Raw genomic sequence first — 27,108 nt, forward strand, 5'->3', positions numbered from 1 at the left:
TACAAACTTTGTGAGAGTATCTCCGGGTACACCCACAAGTTTTGCATTTATTTACGAAGGGAAAGACTCCCGGATATAACCCCCAGAATGCCCCCCATCATAGGAATTAGAGGTGGTAACCCTTCTCCAGCAGTGGGTGCAGTAAGTCCCACATGATCTTCCAACTATCTGGATAACTATGATACCAGCATACCCCTATTCAGGTCCCTAACTGCCAGAGGTACTGTGGCTTGCGGCACAGTGCGCAAAAATCTGAGAGGCCTCCCTAGATCCCTGTTAGGGCAACCACTGAGAATGGGTGAAAGTAGGGCTCTCCGCAATGAGAACATGCTTGGAGGTTCAGTACAAGAGGGATGTCCTTTTACTGACCACCATTCACACTAACACCAGCTCCCCTGCTCCTGTACGAGATACCACAACCACTACCCCCAAACCAGTTTGTATCCTGGACTACAACAGGCACCGGGGAGGGGTGGATCTTTCAGATTAATTTCTGGAGCCCTACAGTGCCACATAAAAAACGAAAGTGTGGTACAAAAAGCTGGCCGTACGCGTTGTACAGATGGCAATGTGCAATGCATACGTGCCATTTCCATCTGCAGGCCACACAGGAACTTTCCTTCAGTTCCAAGAGGTGGTTATCAGGGCCCTAATTTTTCAAACCCAGGCCGGGGAGGGTCCCAGTACTTCAGGAAGTCATGTTGCCCGTGTTGTACCAAGGCAACATTTTCCTGGTGGAGTCCCCCAAACAGCGAGGAAGGGAAGGACCCAAAATAGATTCAGGGTGTGTTCCAAAAGGGGGATAAGGAAAGGCACAATTTACCACTGCAAAACGTGCCCTGAAAAACCTTGCCTGTGCATGCAGGAGTGTTTTAAAATCTACCACTCATCCATGGAGTATTAATTTAATTTCATCCATGATACACCCTGTAGTTTTACCACCTTATATCTCCGATTTAGTCTGCATAGCTTACATAGCCACTTTTCACCAACCACTATATATTTATTTCTGTGAAACACCTGTTAGGTCAAAAGTGCTCTTTCCCCCCCTTAAAATGTTTGTACGGGGGTGCTCTTTTCAAAATGGGGTCACTTTCTGGGAACCTCCAGGAATTTTTTAAATGCGACATGGCAGCTAAAATCCATGTCTGCCAATTCAGGCCTGCCATCGAAATCCATATTTTGCTGTTTGACTCTAGAGCCCTGCTGTGCGCCCATACGTCATTCTTTGAGCACATATGGGGTGTTGCCATATTCGGGGGGAAATGGGGTAACAAAATGTGGGGTGCATTTTGTCCTGTTACCCTTTGGGTGAAAAATGTGGGTGAAAAGCACCTTTTTTGTGGGAAAAAAAATGCAATTTTTCATTTTCACTGCTAAATGTTTCCTAATTCTAGGAAACACCTTAGAGGTCAAAGTGCTCACTACACACCTTGAAAGATTCCTGTGCACTGTAGGGTCACCTCAGGGTGTCTTCATATACGACATAGCTGCCAATTACCATTCCAGCTAAATCCGCTCTCCAAAAGCCATATGGTGCTCCTTCCACTCTGAAGCCTGCTGTGCGCCCATACATGGTTTTTTGAGCACATATGGGATGTTTCTGTAAACTCCAGATTCAGGGTAATAGATTTTGAGTTTTGTTTGACTGTTAACCCTTGATGTGTTGCATAAAAAAATTTTTAGTAAAATTTCAAATCTGCTAAAAAAAATTATGAATTTTGGAAATTTAATTCCCATTTTCCTTTAATTCTCGTGGGGCACCTAAAGGGTGAACATAGTTTGTAAAATCAGTTTTGAATAGCTTGAGAGGTGTAGTTTCTAAAATGGGGTGATTTATAGGTGGTTTCTTATATGTAAGCCCCACAAAGTGACTTCATAACTGAACTGGTCCTTTAAAAAATTGGGTTTTGGAAATTTTCTTAGAAGGCTTAGAAATTTAGAAGCAAATCTTAAAATTTCTAACGTCCCAGAAAAAATAAAATGTCATTTTCAAAATGATCTAAACATGAAGTAGACATATGGGGAATGTAAAGTAATAGCTAGTTTTGGAGGTATTACTATTTATTATAAAAGTAGAGAAATCAAAATTTGCTAATTTTTCCACATTTTTTGTAAATTTTGTATTTTTTTTAATAAATAAAAATGAACTATTTTGACTCAAATTTACCATTGTCATGAAGTACAATATGTGACGAGAAAACAATCTCAGAATGGCTTTGATAAGTAAAAGCGTTTTAAAGTTATCACTACATAAAGTGACATGTCAGATTTGCTAAAAATGGCAGGATCCTGAAGGGGTTAATGCTGATATATTTAATTTATTTTACAACTTGAAAACCCCTTTAAGGAAAACAATCAAAATGAATATGATTAAGAATAACTACTTATATGCCGCTGCACAATAAAATTGCCATTTCTTCTGTAAAAAAAAAGTCTTTCATCCATTTTTGAAAACTCTCAAGTCCAATTTATCACAGACTATGGGTTGCCTTCCCAACCGTGATTACTTTGCCTTTGTCATTGCCTATGGTCTTCTCAAGGATGAAATGTAATGATATTCCTTTCCTCACTGTAATTTTTTTTTAATAATTTTCATTTTTTTTCTTTTTCATGATGCTATATTGGCTGGGAAACAATAATGCCTTTTTCCTTGGTGTATGACTTGATTTTTTATTTATTTTTGTATGCTTCAGCAGTCAGGGAACATAAAGCCCTTGTTTGTGGAAATGATTGTCCAAGAGCATCCGCCGCATGTGTGATAATGAATATTGTCTCCAGACCTGGTGATCTTGCTGTGCTTTGTAGTACTTTCCACAGCTTTGGAGCCAAGCTAAGTTCAGTCTCGCGCTGTGTCTGCAAGAAGAGCTTTGTGTTTTTTGCACAATGTACGTTCCTTTTTCCTTCAGCACTTGAGCATTGTCCAGATTCCTAGCGCTTTTGTGTACTTCACTCTATACCACTGAAGGCAATGCACCGGCGATTATGAATTATGTAAGTGCACACATAGACATAGCCTGCTGATCAGTTTTATCATCGGGACCTATGAGTTATGTAAAAGTACAGGTTTGTCATCGCCTGCTGATTAGTTTTATGGTTTTAGACATCCTCAGGCTTATCTTCAGATGGGTGAGACTCCATCCATTACAGAATAATAATAATTAGCAGAAATATAAAGGGTCACGTTTTGGCATGGACTCTTGCTTGTCTGACATGATTTAAAAAGATCAGGGCAGCAGACAGTAAAGAGAATGTGTCGTCAGAAAACTACCTATTGTTTAAAACGGGTTTTTATGTTTAACATAGTTTTAAAGAATTTTTGGTGATATTTTAATTTTCCATGTTGATATCTATAAACAAAAACCGCAACATCTTGCGGTTTTCCCACTGGCCATTAAGACTAATAGGCGCCACTTCTCGTCTGTACAGATCACGTTACTGCAGTTACCTGCTTATCTTTCAATCTAATTTTACCTGTAAGGATATCACCTCTGTATTGAGAAGACAGGATCCACCATTCACATGCACAGGTCACAGAGCTTGCCTAGAAAACTCTCCCATAGAAGTGAATGAGATCCCCCCCTGACCATTATGTCTATGACCCATGTGGTTGCCATAAAGCAGTTTTCTTAATGCCTTTTAGATGCTGTTAAGAACAGCTCAGGCAAGATGGCCGCCCCCATGATCATGTTCTGGAAAACAGAATTAAAAAAATTCTGTAATCAGGAAATAGAGACAGATTAGAAAAAAATGTGTTGCTATCTGGTTTTAACTGGCAGAAAACATTTCTGGTGATGCATTTCCTTTTAACTTACCTTACCTAAAGGTCTCTCTGCTCCAGCACTTTTGGTCTGTTCCTCAGTTCGGGCTGGGATTGGTAACACCACGTCCATCGTTGACGTGAACGCTCAGCCAAACGCTGGCCTCATCAGTCAGGTCATGAACAGCGTGTCAGTAGGGGATAATGTCTTATTACTGGAATACCCCTTAAATGTTTACTTCCTGAAAAATTATACCATAATAACATTTTTGAAAATTAGAAATGCAGTGAGGCAAAAAACGAGACTGTGTCTTAAAGGTTGAAGTAAGCTACATTCTTGAGCAGTTTATGCAGATCTCCTGTTTATTATTAGGACTTTAGTGAATTTCCTATTGTTTAAGTGCTAAAAATAATCACTGCAACAGCTAATGGCGTCTTTTACTAACTAGTAAAAATATTCAAATTAATGCCACCCAGAGTGCCCAGAGGTCTATGGTTTGTGAATAGGTCTACTAAATATGCTGTGTTAACCTCTTCACATCCACAATATCATAACTCTGATCCATTGCAAGGGTTGTACCACTTGCTCCAAACCAGTCACGAGTAGAAAACCTATATATTGACTATCCACAAAGGTCATAAATATCAGATTTTGGAGGGGGCACAACTCCTGGCACTCTGCCGATTTAGCCTTTTGAAAAGAACACCGCTCTCGTACGAGCGCTGCATTCTCTTCACTGTTTACCTACCTGCTGTCGACATTGCAGCAGCATTCACTTCTGTACGACAACTCCTTCCTATTCAAGTTAATGTAGATGTAGCAGTTGTAATTACACCTGCTCGCCACTACAATGTCGACAGCAAGCAGGTTAACTGAGAAGAGAACACGGTGCTTGTACGAGCGCTGAGTTCTCTTCAAACAGCTAGTCATTAGGGGTGCTGAAAACCACCAAAATAGTAGCTATAGGACATGGTTGACCATTCCAGAAAATCAGCTGAGAGTGCTGCTGAGGAGATTTAAAGACCAGAGTCACATAAGTGGTATTGATGTCCTTTTCTAATCCAGTGGCTGGTATGTGTACTATTCTTCTATATGATGCTGTGTCATTGTCAAGAGCTGCCATACAGCTGGGGGATCCTGACTGACACTGGAAGTCCACATTCCACAACCTTCTTTGTAGCAAGCGCTCCGTGCATCTACCATAAGACATGCCTTTGCCTTCTATGGTCTCCTGGTTTAATGCGCTTCGTTTTAGCACCGAATGATATAAGAAAGATTACATTTCTGATGGAGCGTGCTTGCGAGTATGGCTTAAGATACATTTGTGAGAAGCTGTAATCCGCGCTCTTCTTGCTCTTGCAGTGACTCACTAGCGCACTGTGTAATAAGTGAGACAAATTAGGGCAAATTAGCTCATGTCCTCCAGGGGTCCTTTCTGAAGTCGGCCATTAACATTTGTTCTGTTCACTTTTCTAGAATATGGGCTTCTTTATAATGTGATTTTTTATTTTTAGCTTTTAAGATTCCAGACTGTAGATGTTGTGTACAGGCTTGGCTTTAGAAGGATTTAGTATAGCATAACTTGTCCCGTGTAGTTAAAATGAATAGAAGTCTTTCTGTGTAAAAGTTTAATGAGAATTTTGCATTTGTTGTACAGCAGGAACAGATAAAGATGAAAATGTCCCTCATACAATATGTATTTTGCAGAAAATTATAAAATCTGTTCATTATTTTATGGGTTTCTGCAGGCATACAGCAAGTCTAATTCATCATAATTATTTGGAGGGCAGATTAGGAGAATAAAGAGGACAACATTTTCTTCTGTCCATCCATAATGAATATAGGAAAAGTGGAGTTGCCCAGAGTCATCAGTGGGATAATCCCATCTCTGTATCGGACATCCTAGGGCAGTGGTCCCTAACCGCCGGGCCGCGGCCCAGGACCAGGCCCTGGAAGATGGTTTGCCGGGCCGCGGCGATCAGGGCAGTCTTTAATGTGGTACTAATAAAGCACTTCCATTATGGAAGTGCTTCATTAGTACAGAAGGACCAGGAAGCGGTGAAGGATCTGTACTTACCGCTTCCTGGTCCTCGGCTCGGCTATCGGCTGCGCACAGCGTGAGGTCGCTCTGTGACCTCACACTGTGCGCCGCGATACACAGCTGACAGCAGAATGAAGAGGATCGCGATGGTGACCAGGAGCAGGAGAGGTAAGTGTTTTTATTTTATTTTATTTGCACTGGGGGCTGACATGGGAGGCTTATGGCTGACATGGGGGGGGGGGGTCTGCTGGCTGACATGAGGGGGGGGGGGTCTGATGGCTGACATGGGGGGGGGGGTCTGATGGCTGACATGGGGGGGGGGGGTCTGATGGCTGACATGGGGGGGGGGGGTCTGATGGCTGACATGGGGGGGGGGGTCTGATGGCTGACATGGGGGGGGGGGTCTGATGGCTGACATGGGGGGGGGGTCTGATGGCTGACATGGGGGGGGGGGGGTCTGATGGCTGACATGGGGGGGGGGGGTCTGATGGCTGACATGGGGGGGGGTCTGATGGCTGACATGGGGGGGGGGTGTCTGATGGCTGACATGGGGGGGGGGGGGTCTGATGGCTTACATGGGGGGTGCAGCAGAGACCAGTGCCAATTTATATAGTCGTTATATAGTTATATATTTTAATATGCACCTTGTGTTTTTGTTATGCGCGTGAATCGGTCAGCCCTGCCCTTTCACCCCATCCCCCCCACCCGGTCCCTGGGAAAATTGTCTTGCATGAAACTGGTCCTTGGCGCAAAAAAGGTTGGGGACCACTGTCCTAGGGGATAAGTAGTGGCAGTGCACACTCAGTCCTTCTTAACCCCTTAAGGACTTAGGACGTACCGGTACGCAATGTTTGCCGAGTCCTTACCGGTACGTCCTAACTTTAAAACTACATTGCGGCGCAGGTTAATTGGAACAGGATGTCCGCTGAAATCATTCAGCGGGCATCCTGTCACAACGCCGGCGATTGCAGCAAACCGCAGGTCATTCAGACCTGCGGTTTGCTGCGTTTCCGGTCCATTCGGGTCTCCGGTGACCCGATGAAAAGGACAGTGATCGGTGGTGTGATTACACACCACCAATCGCAGTCCGAGCATTTGTGGGCGGCGGTGCTGTCCTTGGTGCGGGGAGAGAGGCGGGAGATTCAAACTCCCGTCGCTCCTCTCTCCCTTCCTCTTCCTGCTGCTGCACCAGCTCCTGTGATTCCCCCCCCCCCCCTTGGCACTCATCACCCTCCTGCACCCATCACCCTCCAGGTAGGTTAGGGTCAGTGAGGGAGAGGCACGATTAGGCAGGGATAGAAGGGAGAGTTAGTTAGGGGGGGGGGGGGAACTTTATCTGATTTATTGTCTCTGGTGGTTGGGGTCCACAACACTTAGCTGTGAGACCCTAGACCAGTGATGGCGAACCTATGGCACAGGTGCCAGAGGCGGCACTCAGAGCCCTCTCTGTGGGCACCCGCGCCTTGGAAAATGTCTATGGCGTACCAATATGCCTTAGACTTTTCCTGCCATTCATCAGCACAGGACGCACTATGAACAGCACAGGCAGCACACTGAATGTATGCTATTAAGCTATTATAGCTAAATGATAAAGTACATGGAAGATATGCTATATTGGTATTCAGGTTAAATTGCCATGTTGGCACTTTGCGATAAATAAGTGGGTATTTGGTTGCAGTTTGGGCACTCGGTCTCTAAAAGGTTCACCATCACTGCCCTAGACCCACCCAGGAGTGCTGCCACTTGCCCCCCCACCACCATCATCCCTTGTTCAGGTCCCTTGCCGCTAGATCCACGTCCGCTTGTGGGACCGTGTGGAAAAATCAACGCAGCCTCCCTACCTACCCCCTCCAGGTACCTATCCCCAGGGGTGAGACCCCTGCCTTTACCAGTGGAAACCTGTTGCTGGTCGGGTATAAGGACAAGAGGGATGTCCTTATACTGTCCAAAATCCACGGTACCAGCATCACCCCTGTGCGAGGTACCGCGGCAACGGTCCTCAAGCCCGATTTGTATCGTCGACTACAATCGGTATATGGGAGGAGTTGATCTCTCTGATCAAGTCCTCAAGCCATATAATGCCATGCGCAAAACCCGGACACGGTACAAAAAAGTTGCGGTCTACTTGGTACAGGTTGCCTTGTACAACGCTTTTGTTCTATCCCGAGGCGCTGGCAGCATAGGGACATTCCTCCAATTCTATGAGGCAGTCCTCAAGGACCTGATTTTTTCAGACCGGGAAAGAGCAGGCCGGAGTACCTCGGGAATTGGAGGCGCCCGGATCGTCCCTGGCCAACATTTTCCAGGTGTGGTCCCCCATACTGGAAAGAAGGGACGGACCCAAAAAAAGTGCAGTGTGTGTCACAGGAGGGGGATACAGAAGAACACCACCACTCAGTGTGACACTTGCCCCGATCATTCGGGCCTCTGCGTTATCGATTGCTTCAGGGAGTATCACACTTCCATGGAGTACTACATTTTTATAATCCCCAACAGTCCCCTAGAGAACATAAAAAACTATGGCTCTCAGACTGGAGACACGGAAACAATTTTTTTTTCCAAAAATATTAGTTTTAGTGCAGGCATCCTCAAACTGCGGCCCTCCAGATGTTGTAAAACTATAACTCCCAGCATGCCCAGACAACCTATAGCTATCAGCAGGGCATGGTGGGAATTTTCACAACATCTGGAGGGCCGCAGTTTGAGGATGCCTGCTTAGTGTCTCCAAAGTCTGAGAGCCATACATATTGGGCATCGCCGCGTCCGTAAAAATCTTCTCTATAAAAATAACATTTAACCCAACCCCCCTGGATGAACAGCGTTATAAAAAAGTGTAAAAAAAAAAAGCTATTTTTTTGTCACCTAACATCACAAAAAGTGTAATAGCGAGCGATCAAAATGTCATATGCACCCCCAATTAGTGCCAATAAATCCGCCATCTCATCCTGCAAAAAATTTGCCCCTACATTAGGCTACTTTCACACTAGCGTTCGGGTGTCCGCTCGTGAGCTCCGTTTGAAGGGGCTCACGAGCGGTCCCGACCGCATCCGTCTGGCCCCAATGCATTCTCAGTGGAGACGGATCCACTGAGAATGCATCCGCCTGCCAGCGCTCAGCCTCCGCTCCGCTCAGTGAGCGGACACCTGAACGCTGCTTGCAGCGTTCGGGTGTCCGCCTGGCCGTGCGGCGGCGAGCGGATCCGTCCAGACTTACAATGTAAGTCAATGGGGGCGGATCCGCTTGAAGATGACACCATATGGCTCAATCTTCAAGCGGATCCGTTCCCCATTGACTTACAATGTAAAGTCTGAACGGATCCGCTCAGACAACTTTCACACTTAGAAAATTTTCTAAGTTTTAATGCAGACGCATCCGTTCTGAACGGATGCGAACGTCTGCATTATCGGAGCGGATCCGTCTGATGAAACATCAGACGGATCCGCTCCGAACGCTAGTGTGAAAGTAGCCTTAGATAGTCGCCCAGCAAAAAAAATAAAAAACTGTAGCTCCCAGGCTATGGAGATACTAAAATAATGATAAATGATAATATAGTGTAAAATCTAAATACATTTTAAAATGTAGACATATTATGTATCGCTGCGTCCGTAAGAATCTGCCCTATAAAAATAACATTTGACCAAACCCCTCGGATGAACAGCGTTAAAAATATAAAATAAAAACGGTGCCAAAACACCAATTTTTTTGGCAAAATTTCCATTTGAATCCTTTCTTTCCGGTAATAAAGCAAGGGTTAACAGCCAAACAAAACTATTTATTGCCCTGATTCTGTAGTTTGCAAAAACACCCCATATGTGGTCGTAAACGGCTATATAGCCACACGGCAGGGCATAGAACGAAGGGAACGCCATATGGTTTCTGAAAGGCAGGTTTTGATGGACTGGTTTATTTACACCATGTCCCATTAGAAGCCCCTCTGATGTAGCCTAGATTAGAAACTCCAAAAAAGTTACCCCATCTAAGAAACTACACCCCTCAAGGTATTCAAAAGTTGCTTTACAAACTTTGTTAACCCTTTTGGTGTTCCACAAAACTAAATAGCGAATGTAGAAACAATTTTAGAATGAAAATTTTTTGTTACCTTGCCTCAAAAAAGTGTATCATAGAGCAACCAAAAATCATATTTACCCTAAAATAGTCCCAAAACAACAACCACCTTATCCCGTAGTTTCCTAGATGGGGTCACTTTTATGGAGTTTCTACTCTAGGGGTGCATCAGGGGGGCTTGAAAGGGTACATGGTGTAAATAAACCAGTCCAGCAAAATCTTCCTTCCAAAAACCATATGGGGTGTTTACAACCACATATGGGGTGTTTCTGCAAACTACAGAATCAGGGCAACCCATATTGAGTTTTGTTTGGCTGTTAACCCATTTTTTCCAGTAATAAAGTAAGGGTTAAAATGGAAAATTTTCCCAAGAAATAGAAATTCCATAATTGTTTCTCCATCTGCCATTAACTCTTGTGGAACACCTTAAGGGTTAACAAAGTTTGTAATCCCAGTTTTGAATACCTTGAGGGGTGTACTTTCTTAGATGGAGTCACTTTTTTGGCATTTCTATTCTAGGGGTGCAACGGGGAGCTTGAAATGGGACATGGTATAAACAAAACCAGTCCTGCCAAATCTGCCTTCCAAAACCCATATGGCGTTTCCCTCCTTCTATATCCTCCCGTTTGGCCAAACAGTAGTTTAGGACCACATATGGGGTGTTTCTGCAAACTACAGAATCAGGGCAACCCATATTGAGTTTTGTTTGGCAGTTAACCCTTGCTTTGTTCCTGGAAAAAATGGATTATATTGGAAAATTTTCCAAAAAAATGAAATTCTTAAATTTTATGTCCATTTGCCATGAAGTCTTGTGGAAGACCTAAAGGGTTAACAAAGTTTGTAAAATCAGTTTTGAATACCTTGAGGGGTGTAGTTTCTAAAATGGGGTCATTTTTGGGTGGCTTCTAATTACGTAAGCCTCACAAAGTGACTTCAGACCTGGACTGGTCCATAAAAAGTGGGATTTGGAAAATGTCTGAAAAATTTTCAAAATTTGCTTCTAAACTTCTAAGCTATGTAACATCCCCAAAAAATAAAATGGCATTCCCAAAATGATACAAACATGAAGTCGACATATGGAGAATGTAAAGTCATCACAATTTTTGGGGGTATTACTATGTATTACAGAAGTAGAGAAACTGAAACTTTGAAATTTGCCAATTTTTCAAAATTTTGTGTAAATTTGGTATTTTTTTATGAATTTTTTTTTTTACTTTTTTGACCCAATTTTAGCAGTGTCATGAAGTACCATATGTGACGAAAAAACTATCTCAGCACTTAAAGTGACACTGGTCAGATTTGCAAAAAATGGCCAAGTCCTTAAGGTGAAATAGGGCTGAGTCCTTAAGGGGTTAATCATGTCTGGCTCTACTTTCCTCTATTTTAGGGGCGCCCAACCTGCTGCCCTCCAACTGTTGCAAAGCTACAACTCCCACAGCATGCCCAGACATCCTACAGCTATCGGGCATGTTGGGAGTTGTAGTTTTGCAACAGCTGGAGGGCCACAGGTTGGGCATCCCTGCTCATATCTTTTGTCTTTCCAATGCCAATGTGCCAGCAAGTCTGAGACTCTACCAGGTGTCATTTTTTTTAGATCTACAACAATTAGGCCTTGTGCCCACAGAACATATATGTCCTTCTCCTTATTTTATTTTGTATACTTATGAAATATGAGCTTTGACTATTGCCACTCTGGGAGGGAATGGGAATTTGTCTTTTATAGCCATTCAGTGCTTTCAAATAATTTTTTTAAGTAGTTCAGTATGAGAGTAGAAAAACAACAAATTTCTTTCAGAAACTGCGCCACTTTTGTAGGTAGGCGGCACCTGGTAGTGTTGCTCAGCTAATTCCTGCCATTAGGACTGCAGTGCAGTGCCAGTCACAGCCCATCGATAAGAACGGCACTCAGTCTTAAACATTTTTATTAACGTCTTAAAAGGCATCTGTCAGCAGATTTGTACCTATGAGACTGGCTGATCTGTTACATGTGCACTGAGCAGCTGAAGACATCTGTGTTGGTACCATGTTAATGTGTGCCCGCATTGTTGAGAAACATGAAGTTTTAATTTATGAAAATGAGCCTCGAAGAGCATTCGGGGCATTGCCATTACACCTAGAGGCTTAGCTCTCTCTGCAACTTACGCACCCTCTGTACTTTGACAGGGCCAGGTGTGATCACGTTTACACTGCCTGAACCTGTCCATCAAAGGGCGTGGCAGGAGTTGCAGAGAGCGCTGAGCCTCTAGGTGTAATGGCAACGCCCCCATTGCTCCTAGAGACTCATTTGCATATATTAAAATTTCATTTTTCTCAGCAATGCAGGAACATGTGAACATGGGACCCACACAGATGTCTTTAGCAGCAACTGATTAGCACCAGTTTTGTATGTACAAATCTGCTGTCCTATACCCTTTAAGAGAAACTGCGCAGTAAGAGTATACATCAGTTATGTACATCAGCATTATATATTTATAATGTGTGTGTGTGTGTGTGGCGCTTTTTTCTTCCCACAAAGGTATTTATTTCGACCTATAGCACCGTCTTTTATGGGAAATGTGGCATCTCATTCATTGCTTCTGAAGCAGGTGCAGTAGTTCTGCGGGTATTTCCTGAGGAGAGTATAAGCTTGTTCCTTGTTTCCATGTCCATGATGTGACCCTGGATCTTCACGCAGGCTCCCCTGCCTCCTCCAGACCCTGACCTTTGTGATATATGGGGGACAGGAAATTAGCTGTGCAGCTGCAATCCTTTGACTACCTTTCTTGTCCAGAATCGTTTCTTCTTCCTCTGGTATCGCAGCCTGTTGCGAGCATCTGCAGCTCTCAGGTTGCCGCTAAATCTTTTTTTGTTAGACTTGCTCCTTTTACTGTTTGTTCAGAGGATTGCAAAGGATCTGATGTGCAAGAAACATATTAGCTGTCGCATCAAATTGTAGGTGCGTTCCTGTGTCATAAGTCTCCTATATCGGACTCTAGAGAAAGCAGTGTTTTCGAAATCCTCAAAATGTAGAAACGCACTTTAGCCAAAGAGTGATGAAAAAACATGTCACGTCTGTACATACAAATCATAGTGGAACTGTAGGGGAGTCAATGTTGGGATCTCCAATTTGCTACCTCTTCACAAGTCGTCGCACTTCTTTTCCTTATTGATGTCCCTTCTCCAGTGCCCTTCTTTATGGTTTTGTTTCTGCAAAGCACGATAGTCTCTCCGTGTGTACCATAGGGTTGTTGCGGGTATCGAAATTTCGATACCCAATCGATACTTTTGTCCCGGTATCGATACGATACCGGGATTTCCGTTTTTTCGATACTGGGCTGCGCTTCTGCGCAGTCTAGTATCTCTGAACATGAGCGCGCTGCTATCGGCGCGCTCATGTTCTCTCTCAGCAGCACGGGGAGAAGGAAGCTGTCCTCCCTCCCCCTGTGCTGCTGCCGCTGCCACCAATGAGAAGAGAGGGGCGGAGGAGGGGCGGCAATGAGAAGAGAGGGGCGGAGGAGGGGCGGCAATGAGAAGAGAGGGGCGGAGGAGGGGCGGCAATGAGAAGAGAGGGGCGGAGGAGGGGCGGCAATGAGAAGAGAGGGGGTGGAGGAGGGGCGGCAATGAGAAGAGAGGGGCGGAGGAGGGGCGGGCGCACTGCGCCACCAATGATAGGATTACTATCGGAGCGATGGGAGGAGACATCAGCTTCACTAGTGGGCGTTCCTTTTCCCTGCGCTGCGATTGGACAGCGCTACAGCCAGGGAGAAGGAACGCCCACTAGTGAAGCTGATGTCTCCTCCCATCGCTCCGATAGTAATCAGCAGCATGTGGAGCAGGAGAGGAGACAGTAATGGGGCACTGCGGGCGAACGGAGCGGCGCCCAGGACTAAATGGTGAGTGCTGAGACATCGCTGGGCGCCGCTCTGTGTGGCCTAATAGTGAAAGTCTGGACTCATATACAGTAGTCAGTCTTTAACACATACAGGAGGCGGGTGCCGGCAGCAGAATCGCATTGCCGGCACCCTGCCCCTGACAGGGAGCTGCGATCAGCGGCAGTTAACTGCCGCTGATCTGCTAGTACCCGCCTCCTGTATAAAGGGGTAAAATCATTGGTGGTGCAGTGTGCCCCCCCCCCCCCCCCCCCAATCCCCCCATCCCATTAAAATCATTGGTGGCACAGTGCGCCGGCCCCTCTCAACCCTCCAGTATTAAAATCATTGGTGGCAGTGGCCACAGGGACCTCTCCACTCCCCCTCATTGGTGGTGCAGTGGCAGCTTCTGATCGGAGCCCCAGCTGTGTAAGCCTGGGGCTCCGATCGGTTACCATGGCAGCCAGGACGCTACAGAAGCCCTGGTTGCCATGGTAACATCCCTGATGCTGTGTGCACAAAGCACAGAGCAGCAGGGACAGTGTGGAGTCCTATTCACCCTGATAGAGATCTATCAGGGTGAATAGGAAAAGGGATGAAAGATCCCAGGTTCTAGCCCCTAAGGGGGGAAATAGTTATTAAATAAAAAGTGAAAAAAAAAAAAAAACACTAAAATATGAAGTATAAATCACCCCCCTTTTCCCAATTTCACATATAAAATATATAAATAAACATATTACATCGCCACGTCAGAAAAGTCCAAACTATTAAAATATAAAAAAAAAATCTAGGTGGTGAATGCCGGAACAGAAAAAATAAAATAAAAACTGCGCGATTCGCCATTTTTAAAAATGAGGAATGCACGTGGCTTTTTTTGTTTATTTTTTTCGCGTGGTATCGAATGGTATCGAGTATCGCAATACTTTTTCATGGTATCGAAACCGAATCAAAAATTTGGTATCGCAACAACTCTAGTGTACCAAGCAGAGCTGATGGGAGCAGTCCACTGCATGGCTCTGTCATACATCCTTGTGAAAAGTGTATTGGAATAAGATGGTACAAATTTATGGAGAGCCATTGGCCTCTTAATAAATTTGGTGTATTTTCTGGCAGTCCACGTTACAGAAAATCAAATGTACACCAGGCATTTTCTGTCATAAATAATTGAAAATCTGTTGGGCTGTGGTAGTCCACATCTCCTCCCACTAAGCACCTCCATATACCGCAGATATGACGTACACCTTAAAGGGGTATTCCGGTAAAGTAACTTACTTTTTAAAAACTGCATTAAGACTGCAAGCTGTAACCCAACCAGAACCCATACCTATACATATAACCAGAGTTTCAATTTACCTTGCAATCCATTTGTCTAGCTCCTGTGTGAGTCTGCAACACACTGAGAGGATCATGGCGCCTGATCTTCCCTCACAAAACTACAATCCCCACAATCCCTAGCTTTCCTGCTGTGAGTGTTGATGTTTATTGATTGGCTGCCTGATATACAGTGCATTCACGTCCCCTCTACTCAGTAATCACCAGCACACTAACACGCCCTTTGTTTCACAAGACATTACGTTAGAGGATTGACAGCAACACACTGAGCATGCTCGACCTAAGAAAGGCTCAGAACTACAGGTCAATGCCATGATAATTTATGAGGAAACACAGTGGATAGCAGAGGAAGAAAACTACTTTTATAACTACTGAACAGTGAATATGTGAAATTTATATTATATTAGGTAATTATGGATGATGAATTAGTCTAAAACATGTTCTTTATTGTAACCGGAACACCCCTTTGGTTTGCGACTTTTTTTGCGCTATAAAAGTGGTGCCTAAACATGATGAAGTTGATCTTTTGTTTACTATGAAACACTGCAAGGTTCCCTTTTATTAACGCCATAGGTCAGTGGTTTTATTCGCAATCCAGGCAGTATATTAAAGGAGTGTTTCTAATATTTTAAAATGGAGTGCAAACAGTTTAAGTGCAGTAGGCTGTGTATCACTTACTAATGTGCTGTCCATAGCTGAAATGCCTCTGTGGGACACGGTAACAGTGTGGCCATGCTTCTGATCTTTATTTTATTGCTTTTGTGACTATGAATACTTAAAGGGAATCTGTCACCTATTTTGAGCATACAAAACTGTAACATAGCAATGTGCAATAAAGTACCTACATTCCAGCATGTGTCTTCTTTCTTTTATTCAACTTTTCATTTAGATGAAAAAGCGAGTTTTCTGATATGCTAATTAAGCCTCAAGGTGCCCAGAGGGGCATTATTACTCTCCTCTAGTGCCCAGTAACGCTCCTCTGCAGTGCCCAGCCCGCCTTTCTTCTAAGCCCAGCACGCCTCCTAAGAAATACATTTACTCCCACATCCACCCCCTTCACTACGTCATGTAATTTATTCACCCCACCATCCTTGCGTCTTCCTTTCTTGGCCTCGCTGACTGCCTGCACCTGTACGATACTCCGGCTCCTGAGGCAACAGCGCTCTGATTACGTCACTGGGCTCGGCGCAGTGACACTATTGAGGCTGTTGCCCTCAGGAGCAGGAGTATCGTACAGGCGCAGGCAGTGATACTTTTTTCATCTAAATGAAAAGTTGAATTAAAGAAAGACACATGCTGGAATGAAGGTACTTTATTACACATTGCTATGTTAGCAGTTTTATATACTCAAAATAGGTGACAGATTCCCTTTATTTATCTTATGCCCCCCCGCCCCCCAAAAAATAAATAAATAAATATAGAAACACAGGCACACACCATGTTGTACAGAATGTAACACACCACAAATCTGTTATCTTCGCTGCTGCTCTTTCCTTCTCCCCTCCTTCCCTGTCTCTGGAGGAATCATGTTTCACATGCTAGGCAGCAGTTCAAGCTGTGTCTGGTAGCAGAGCTGAATTATATGTTGAGGCAGTGAGTAATTTACAGCACTTTTACCTTACAATTCATAACAAAGTCAAATCTATGCAGCTGTAAATAGAGGTAATATATGTGAGAACAAACTTCTTTATATGGGTAATTTTGCCCACAGCAAGCCCAAGCAAAATGAAATCAACTTTGATAATGAAAGCTGGTCACTAATCGAAATAAAAAAAAAATGCCTACCTGTGAGCTATTTTGGCATCACCTGGTGAACATTCAGACACCTACAGTTACTTTTCTGTCTTGCTTAACCCGCTTTAAAAAAAATGGAGAGAAATAATTGACTTCCTCCATTAGGCACCAGTTTGTTGTGTATATCGTGTTATCAGCAGGTGCAATGTCTTTTTCTTGCATATATTATGAAGCACTGAGCTGAAACTGTTCATAGTTTGCAGCAGATGTCTACGACTTGTTTTAATTTCATTTAGCTGTACAATTATGATATAGTAGGAATATTTGTCATTGGCCATGAAATGCAATGAGCACAGTGTTTTGACTGTTTAGACGTGCTCAGATAAAAAGAAAACCCATTAAAGTAATGCTGCCATACCATGTTGATTCAACAGAATACCGCCGCGGGGAAGCCACATGGTCATAGACACCTATCTGATTAGAGCTAAGGCAGGCTGTAAAATAAAAGCAGCAGCCTGACTGCAGGGAGTGCTTTACCTTTCCTTTATACTGCAACAGTATATAAACTTCCAGTAAAGGTTTATTCTCTTATGTGACAATCCTGCCTTCAACAAGACATGAGTTGACTGGTTACTAGGGATGTGCAGTCTGTTCAACAGCCAGTCTTTTCAGTTGAGTTGTTGGTTTGTAGGCATTCCCCTGGTCAGCACTGTGCTAGATGAAGAAATACAGGAAATTATGGTAGAAGTCATGACATGCAGTGCCCTTTTCAGGTTGTAGTATTTACCAGGTTTTGGTGTGAAATTTCTTTACGTGTAGACAAAGTACAAAACTGGGTGACTGACTTGTGTACTTGAGTTCCAACGCAATAGAATATCTTAATTGGAAAAATAAAATATAGACAATTGCTGCCCTGCACATTTATCATATGTTCTGAGGATTCACGTTTAATCTGCTTTTCAGCTGGGCAGAACCATTAAAGTGGTGCTGAAGTTTAGGTGCCAGGCCATTGAACGTTTATGGTATGTGACTAGGTAATTACAGGTTAGTGATGGAAAGCATTGTGTGACTTAAAGGGGTTATCCCATAACTAGCATAAAAATTTAACTTCAGACATCAGAGTACATGACAGTCTCATTCTAACAAAGCTAGAACCAGCCTTGCACCTCACATGGATCCAGAGATCTCACCTATCATTGCTCTGCTAGATTTATATCAAGCTGACAGCTGAAGGGGAGGGTCTTTTCTACTGCAGCTCAGGGGCGTGTCCATTATCTCCCTATCACAGCTCAGGAGGCGGTTGAAGGATGAAACTGAGCATGTGCGGCCTTCTCAGTGAGCCGGATAAAGAAATAAGAAAGAGAACAAACAGCAGGTGGCGCTATACAGATACATTTTATTGAATAACTCAGTGGCAATGCTAACTTTTTAATTACATGCAATTACAAAAGTATTCAGATCCAGGTGCTGGTTTGAAAACTGTAGAATATTTTTTGTTGGACAACACCTTTAAGGTGGCCAAACACACACAAGCCAGCTGGAATGGCCAATTTCAGTCAACTGTCATTTGAAGAGCTAGTGCGAAGAATCATTCACTACGGCTGACCGCAAACTCTTGTCTACTGAAAATGTAATTGGCCATGCTGGGAAATTATCTAAGAATTCCGTTATGGAGAAGTAATGGTCCGTGGTAGCGGAATCCATTACAGAATTCTTAGATAACCCAAACCTTGTACGCCGAACTTGAAACACAAGTTCGCTCATCACTACTCCCTGGTCAGCCAGTTTAGTTGGTGGGATTGTTTTTATGAACAATCCCATGGATGACTGATCGGCCCCAATCAAATGTATGGCCAGCTTTAGATCATGTAAGCTCTCCTCCCCAGTACACGGTTGTGGCTCTGCCACGGTTACCGCAAGTGGGTTATCACTAATTGTCACACTGAACCTGTACTTGAAACAATAAAATAATGCTTCATATTCACTCTCTAGTCCTGTTCAGAAAAGCTCCTCAAAATGTATGTTTGTACTGCTCTTCCCAGCCCCTACCTAGTACTATCTGCTGTTTAGCATGGTCAAAAGTGCTGACACACTCCCTTTAAGTTGTCATCACTCAAGTCTTTAACCTTATCCGGGTTAGCCAAAGAGTACCACAAAGACTAAAATGTATACACCTAAATATAAAAATACTACCCGCTGTGAAAGAACCATACAGATTGATTTTGTATATAGAGGTTGTTTAGAGAATAAACTTTGCTTGCAGCTCCTTTCAGGGTCTATAATAACTTCACAGTAAGACTCCTTTACATCTGCTGGGCAGCAGATCAAGCTGTGCCTGGCAGCATGGCTGCAGCTTGTAATAAAAGGGAATCCAAGCAGCTGTAAATACAGGCAAAGTATGTGAGAGGTGCCTTGGTTATATTGGTAATTTTTCCCCAGCTAGCCCTAGCAAAATGAAATGAACTGGGCAACATAATGGAAGTGAAGCTACTTGGCGATCACATGCTGAGCACTCAGACACGTAAGGTTTCTTACTACTTAAATGGAGAGAAATAGCTGACTTCCTCCATTGGGTGCCATTTTGTTGTGTAGAAGATTGTTATTAGCATGATGTTGCTTTATGCATTTTTTTTTTTTTTTTAAATGACAGTGATCATTTAAAGGGGTAGTGCAGTATCCTCAGGCTAGGTGAATAATATCAGATTGGCAGGAGTCCAACTCTTCAGCTGTGTGAAGAGGGCTCATGACTTAAGGGTTAAGCCTCATGCAGTCGTCTGTGGAACACGGTACGTGAGATACCTGACTGGCATTGCAGCAGCGCACGGCGTCATTGGTTTCTAGGATGCCGTTCGCTCCTGCAATTCCAGTCCGGTATCTCACAGACCGTGTTCCACAGATGTCTGCATGAGGCTTAATACAGCACAAATGCTTGGTGGGAGTCCTGGGTGGCCCACCAATCTGATATTGATGGCTTACCCATGGTCATCAATATTGTAGCACTGCACAACCCCTTTAACCCCTTAAGGGTGCTTTCACACTAGCGTTAGAAGAATCCGGCAGGCCGTTCTGTTGCTGGAACGGCCTGCCGGATCCAGAAATCCATATGCAAACGGATAGCATTTGGATCCGGATCCGTCTGACAAATGCATTGCAATACCGGATCCGTATCTCCGGTGTCATCCAGAAAAACCGATCCGGTATTTATCTTTTTCACAGATTTAAAGGTCTGCGCATGCGCAGAACGGGAAACCGGATCCGTTTTTCCAGAACACTTGGTACCGCATCTAACTAACATTAATACATTTCAATGGAAATGAATGCCGGATCCGGCATTCCGGCAAGTGTTCTGGAATTTTTGCCAGAGAAAATACTGCAGCATGCTGCAGTATTTTCTCCGGCCAAATACCGTAAAAGGAACTGAACTGTAAACATCCTGATGCATACTGAACGTATTGCTTTCCAGAATGCATTACAGGGATCCAGATGGCGACCAAAATGGTCGCCAATGCGACTTAGATTTTACAAATGGCGACAAGACTTTTTAGTCTAGTTGCCATTTGCGACTAGACCCGCCGCAGCAGCTCTGCAGTTGAATACAGCGACGGGGCACAGGAGATGATAGTTCTCTGCCTCGCCGCCGATGTTCTTCTCAGCAGCGCAGTGGAGAAGGAGTCTCTCCCTCCCCCCTGTGCTGCTGCCGCCGCCAATAAGAAGAGAGAAGGGAGGAGGAGGAGGGAAGGGGCTGTGGCCACTGCGCCACCAATGAAGATAACTGACCTGTTACTACAAATACAAGAGGCGGGTGCCGGAATCAAATAGCCGGCACCCGACCTCTATAACAGGGAGTTGCTATCAGCGGCAGTTAACCCCTCAGGTACCGCACCGGAGGGGTTAACTGCAGCGGATCGCAGCTCCCTGTCATAGAGATCGGGTGCCGGCTATTTGATTCCGGCACCCGCCTCATGTATTTGTATTAACAGGTCAGTTATCTTCATTGGTGGTGCAGTGCCAGTATAATAAACATTGGTGGCGCAGTGCCAATGAGGGTTAAAAAAATAAATAAAAATGAACTCGCCTCCTCCAATTGATCGCGTAGCTGCGGGTCTCCTGTTCTTTCTTCAGGACCTGTCAAAGGATCTGTGGTGATGTCACTGAGCTCATCAGATAGTCCTTCACCATGGTGATGGATCATGTGATGAGCGCAGTGATGTCACCACAGGTCCTTTTCCTCACAGATGAAGACAGAAGAGAAGTTGGGCTGTGCGAACAAGTGGATTAAGGCGAGTTAAATATTTTTTTTTTTTTTTTTTAACCCCTCCATCCCTATTGTACTTAGCATTCTGTTTTAAGAATTCTATTATTTTCCCTTATAACCATGTTATAAGGGAAAATAATTACATCTACACAACCTTGAACCCAAACCTGAACTTCAGTGAAGATCGGGTCTGGGTACCACAGTCAGTTTTTTATCACGTGCGTGCAAAACACATTGCACCCGCGCAATAAAAACTGAAGTGAACAACTGAATGCAATCGCAGTCAAAACTGACTGCAATTGCGTACCTACCCGCGCGGGTTTGCCGCAATGCACCCGGGACGCATCCGGAGCCAAAATGTGACACCCGTCTGAAAGAGGCCTAAGGCTACTTTCACACTTGCGGCAGTGTGATCCGGCGGGCAATTCAGTCTTCGGAACTGCCTGCCGGATCCGCAGATCTAGATGTGACTGAAAGCATTTGTGAGACGCATCCGGATCCATCTCACAAATGCATTGCAAGAATGAATCCGTCTCTCCGCTTGTCATGCGGACAGACAGATCCGTCTTGTATCTTTTTACACATTTTTGCCTGTCTGCGCATGCGCAGACCGGAAGGACGGATCCGGCGTTTCTTCAGTTTTTTTCGCCGGAGATGAAACCGTAGCCCTTTTGACGGAACTCAGTGCTGGAAATGAAAAACGCTAGTGTGAAAGTACCCTAAAATATTAAGTTTAAATCCCCCCTTTCCCAATTTTACATATAAAATATATAAACAATAAATAAACAAACCTATTACATAGCGCTGCGTCCGAAATGTCCAAACTATTAAATTATTAAAAAATATCTTTTATGCGGTGAGCGCCGTAACAGAAATAAAAACCATGCGATTCGCCATTTTTTAGTCACCTTGTCACTCCAAAAAATAGGATCGGACTGTTCTATTATGGGCCGAACGTTTCATTTAATGCGAAATGCATGCGGCTTTTTTTTGGTGTTTTTTTTTTTTTTTTTTTTCGCGTGGTATTGAGTATCGCAATACTCTTTTATGGTGACGAAAGCGAATAAAAATTTTGGTATCGAAACAACCCTACGCCGATCTGATCGGCGTAGCGTTGTCACAATACCAACATTTTTATTCGGTTTAAATTTGGCGACAAAAAATTTAATTTGGCGACTAAATTTTTCAGTTCAGGAGCCATTGGCTACTAGGTATTTTTTTTTTGTCTGGAGCACTGCATTAGGATAAAACTGATGTAATAGGGCTCCATAGGAAAGTAGTAAAATCATCATAGATTCCAATGCTAGTGCATTGTAGTCTATGATAATAGCAATCAGATGATTGCATGTTATAGTTCCCTATGGGAACTATAAAAAAGTGTAAAAAAAATAAATTCAAATCCCCTTTTTCCCAAAATAAAAATAAAAGGACTAAAAAAATTTTTAAAAAATACACATCATGGGAGTTGCGATATGCGAAAACGCAGATAGTATAAAAATATATTCCCCATTCGGCAAACAGCAAAACGGAAAAAAGCGTCCAAATGGCCGATTCACCGTTTTTGGTCGATTCATTTTCTGCAAAAAAATTAAATAGAAAGTGATCAAAAAGTCATACACACCCCAGAATGGTATCAATGAAAAGTTCAGATCGCCCCACAAAAAAATGAGCCCCCATACAGCTCTGTACACAAAATTACAAAAAAGTTATAGGGGTCAAAATAAGGCGACAAAAAACGCAAGAAAAGCTAAACATATAAGGTATCGCCCGATTCTTATTGACCTGTAGAATAAAAGTAACTGGTCCGTTTTATCGAACGTCGTAAATAAAAAAGTAAAACTGTGGTGGAATAGCTTCTTTTTTTTTTTCCCGCTTCCCACTACATCATATGCAGTATTAAATGGTGGTGCTAGAATGTACAACTTGTACCGCAAAAAAACAAGCCCTCATATGTGAACAGACAAAAAGTTATGGCTCTGGGAAGGCAGGGAGCGCTAAACAAGAAGGCAAAAAAAAAAAAAAAAACCTCTGGGCCTGAAAGAGTTAAATCCCATAATTTAATACTACTGCAGACAGCAGTTTTGGGATGATTACCACTCGTCAGTGCAGAGAGAAATGATTTAGGCTACCTTCAGATTAGCATGTCCACTGCAGAAATGTTAATTCTTTTGTAGAGGAAGGGCCTTGGATTTTTGCCGCGGTTTCGCGTATGACAGATCCTCAAGCAATGGAGCTAATGCACATGCAGCACGCCCACATCCATCAGTTTTCACGTGAAAAAGGCAGTTCTTGGGAAATCCGTGCAGAAATAATCTGCATCTGGATGAGCAGCAATAAGGATTCCAACGCACAAATTCCACCCCTGCTTTTTCACCAAGTGAGAAATAAATGAGGGCATTGATTTCACACTTGCTGAAAAAGCAGGGGAAAGACTTGGACTTGTTCAAACGGTGGAATTTGTGCGTTGGAATCCTTACTGCTGCTCATCCGGATGCAGATTATTTCTGCACGGATTTACTCATATACTTCTGCACAGTTAGGATACAGCTGGCTTCCTTTTATGCTCTTTTCCAGGCAGAGGCCCATCTTAAATGTTTACATTTCATTATTGATGGGCAGATGTGCCCACTAGATGCTCATTTCTCTCCTTTTACAGTGTGTAATCTGCCATTAATATGATCCAACAAACTAAAGCTTGTTTGTTTTGGCTTATAAAACCTTTGATAAATAATTTCCCACATAAAACCCTGAGTGTAAAATGACTTAATTTATGTCTCTAGAAAACAGGATAAATGAAATCTCCCTTGTGAGCCACATCTCCATGTGTTAAACAGCCAATGACTAGACCATCCAGCAGCACACTATTAAACGCTCAGCGGGAGCTGCTTCTCCGAGTGCTTTACTAGTTTTATGTCCTTGGATCAGCAGCACTCCAGTCCCCAAACTTGTGTGTTGTACAAATGAAGGCAGGCTGATAATGTACAGGCCTGCTTATCGCAATACCACTGCGCTGCGCCCGCTTCTTGTCTAGCAAGCGTCGTGTAACATGAAGAACAGGTCTCAATCGCACCCCAGGGATTTTACACAGCATTCATTTTTGTAATTATCAATTGTTTAGTTCCTGATTGTAATAGGGTCGATAATTGGGTGTGGCAGAAAACCATGCTGACGTGGTTTTACCGCAGATCGGTATGCATTGTAAATTGGTTGCTAATGGCCACACTTTAGCAGTGGCGCATTTGATGGGAAAACTCACAAGCATTCAGAGCAGCATGAAAACCGGCGCGGTTAGCAAGTGCAGTATGCTGCTGTGAAAGCTCATGAATTTGCTCTTCTAATGTGCCAGCTGAGTGCATGGTAAAGCTATAAGGAAAGAATGCAGAGAGAAGCAGGTGATTATGGACTAATGTGAACATGATCAATGCCATCTATTGAAGGTTTTTAGATTTTCTAATGATTTCTTTTTTTTTTTTTGCACAATATTATACCAATAAAAGGTGGATTAAGGTTGTACCTATTGGTGTAGATTTCAGATCTGTCCTACAGATGGCCCGAGTTGCATCACGGTTTTTCAGAGCAGCGTGCCTGTTAAGAATTGTGTTGCATCTGGCGCCAGCACAGCAAAGATTAAAGCTGGCATACAAAGTGCCAATCTTAATAAATTCCCCTACATGTTTGGTGTATATATGTACATGTATATGCTCTTCTCCCATGTTATCTTGAAATGTCAGTTAGCCATTAGATTTGTATGTGTATTGTATTCATGATCTACATTGTGTCCTTACAGGAGCCCACATGGAAGTGGGAAGAAAAGATACTCCAGAGCGGAGTCTAACTCCAAAGCAAGATCTCGTTCCCGCTCACCCACCAGACCAGGGGCTCAGAGTTCAGTACACTCAAGTATCTCTCCCATGGAGAGCAGAGCATCTCGTCAGGAAAGTTACAGGTAACACGGTTCTGGATTGTTGACTGCTTCCTTTTAAAAGCCTGACATTTCAAGTGAAACTTATGTTCCTTTTGAAGTAATTTTTTTGTATTACTGAGTGAAAAGTGAAAAACATAAATGTTTAAATATTATCTTCACAAAAGTGAACTATAGGTTGTGCAGAGTATTGGGTATTAAAGCATGCACAGTCCCTTTTTTCCTTGTCTTTCATTGTTAAAAATGATTTCAATAGCAGGGGTGCACTTCCCTTTCTGCTGCCTTTCTGCACATGAAGGTTGTTTCACTTTATTGCTCCGTTCCGTGGCCCTGCACCACTGAAATTTCTTTTTAGGGCCCTTGCACAATACCGTATGCCCTCCGAGACGGTGCGCATCGGGCCGCCCGCGGCCTGCACTCGTATGATTTTATGAGTGCAGGACAATAGCACCGAGGGCGGCCCGACGTGCACACTGTCATTGTAATCTATGATGCTGTGCACTCCCGTGCGCACTATCAATGCCGCTCCGGGACATATGGTCCCCTCGGAGGGCATACAGTCGTGTGCAAGGGCCCTTATTTTTAGAGTTAAATGCTTCTTTTATATATTTTTTGTTATTTATCTAAACCGCTAAAGTGTGATAACATAATCTAACACTGGGTTTATGCTTTCAGGGAAAGGCCCCAGGACAAAGATGGCCACATTACGTCTGAAATTGTCTCTTCTGTACAGACCAAAATAACTCAGGTGATTTCTCATTGAGCGGGGCTTTAAATCTTCTATGGCAATTTAAGTGTAAGACCCAATGCCTTGGCATCGTTTGAATTTCAGTTCAGGATATGAAAGGAAAAACACCTCAATGAATACGGTCTACTGTTAAATCTAAAGAGTGGAGCTTTACCCATGGGACATAGTGCGTGCATCTATTTAGCACAGTGAAGCTGTAGGTATGAATAATGTACTCTGGAGCAGTCTGTAATTGGAACAGGATACAGTCAGAGGTTTAGATCATGTTAGCAATCTACAATCATCCATGTATGAACACCAGCAAAGCAAGGGTTAATCTCCCGAGTTCACATGTCACTTGTTCGTAATGACGTGTAATTGCTGTGTGAAATATCTTTAATTATTCGGATCTACTAAGCTGGCTTTCCATTGTTGGGTAGGCTGGAACAAATCTGGCCCTAATTGGTAATGTCAGCACAGGCCACAGGTTAAATGAAAGACTTAATTAAACAGCAGCAATGCGTGCAGAGATATGCGGTACATTGAAGTGAGAATCTGAGCCGTACATGAAGTAAATGTAGACGCGCCCAGATTGTAGGCCCTTTCATGGTTTACTGTGTTACAGAGCCTGTTGTGTGTCCACTGGGGGCATGATCTAGTGTAGTCCTCAGGTAACTTACTGAATAACAAGCAGTCCTAGAGAAACACTGAGCTGATGTAGAAGTTTTTTTCTAACGCAGGAAGTATAAATGGTTGGGTAACTTCCCCAATCCTGACATCATTATAGTCTTTATTTTTCATGGAATTGAGGTAGTAATGAAGTCATGTTTTCCGGGAGCACCCAGCATGAACATTTCTGATGGTCGAGAGAACCCTGGACGAGAATGAGCTCCTCCCAGCATGATTGAGTGCCTATAAGAAGCTTACACATAGATTGAGGTGTCTGAGCCAACATGGAGTTGGAAAGTTATACTGAAAGCTGCCTGCCGTTGCTTTTCCCATAATATCTGTAGTCCTCTAAAAAAAAAAATAGCTGAGTAAACCACAAATATATACAGGAGACGGGTGGATTCGTCTGTAGGCCGGTTTCAGTTAGTTTACGATGGCAATGAAGCTAAGCGCAAAACATTGTGATGGGTAGTTAGACTTCGGCTTCTAGGTATTGTGACCTATGAAATTCATTAGTTCAGTCACTAAAATGCAAACTAATAAGACCCCTTCGCTATTGCTCCTCCAATGCAGCTGCACAGGTCAAACATATGGTTTGTCCTCCCCCCTGCTCTGCCCCCAGAAGCTTTATCCGCCAAGCAATGAAATTTATGTTGCCCGGAAAAACAAATGGCCCATTAAACGTAAATGAGCATGCTTTTATAATTAAGCTTGACCATTACCGTAAGCGTTTTTTATTTTTTTGTTTTTGTTT

The 27,108-nt window shown here is 43.5% G+C and overlaps 1 protein-coding gene across 2 annotated transcripts in view; it reads left to right on the forward strand.

Annotated features, from left to right (window-relative positions):
- Positions 1-27,108, forward strand: part of LOC120988657 (splicing factor SWAP) — a 186,405-nt gene that overhangs the window by 149,097 nt on the left and 10,200 nt on the right. For both annotated transcript variants that reach the window (XM_040416260.1, XM_040416259.1), the window contains exons 16-17: positions 24,824-24,982; positions 25,634-25,706. In XM_040416260.1, coding sequence (XP_040272194.1) covers positions 24,824-24,982; positions 25,634-25,701 — 227 coding nt within the window. In that variant the 3' untranslated portion in view covers positions 25,702-25,706. The remainder of the gene's footprint in view (positions 1-24,823; positions 24,983-25,633; positions 25,707-27,108) is intronic.

This window comes from Bufo bufo, chromosome 2 (genome assembly GCF_905171765.1).
Source record: "Bufo bufo chromosome 2, aBufBuf1.1, whole genome shotgun sequence".
In the NCBI taxonomy this organism is placed as follows: domain Eukaryota; kingdom Metazoa; phylum Chordata; class Amphibia; order Anura; family Bufonidae; genus Bufo; species Bufo bufo.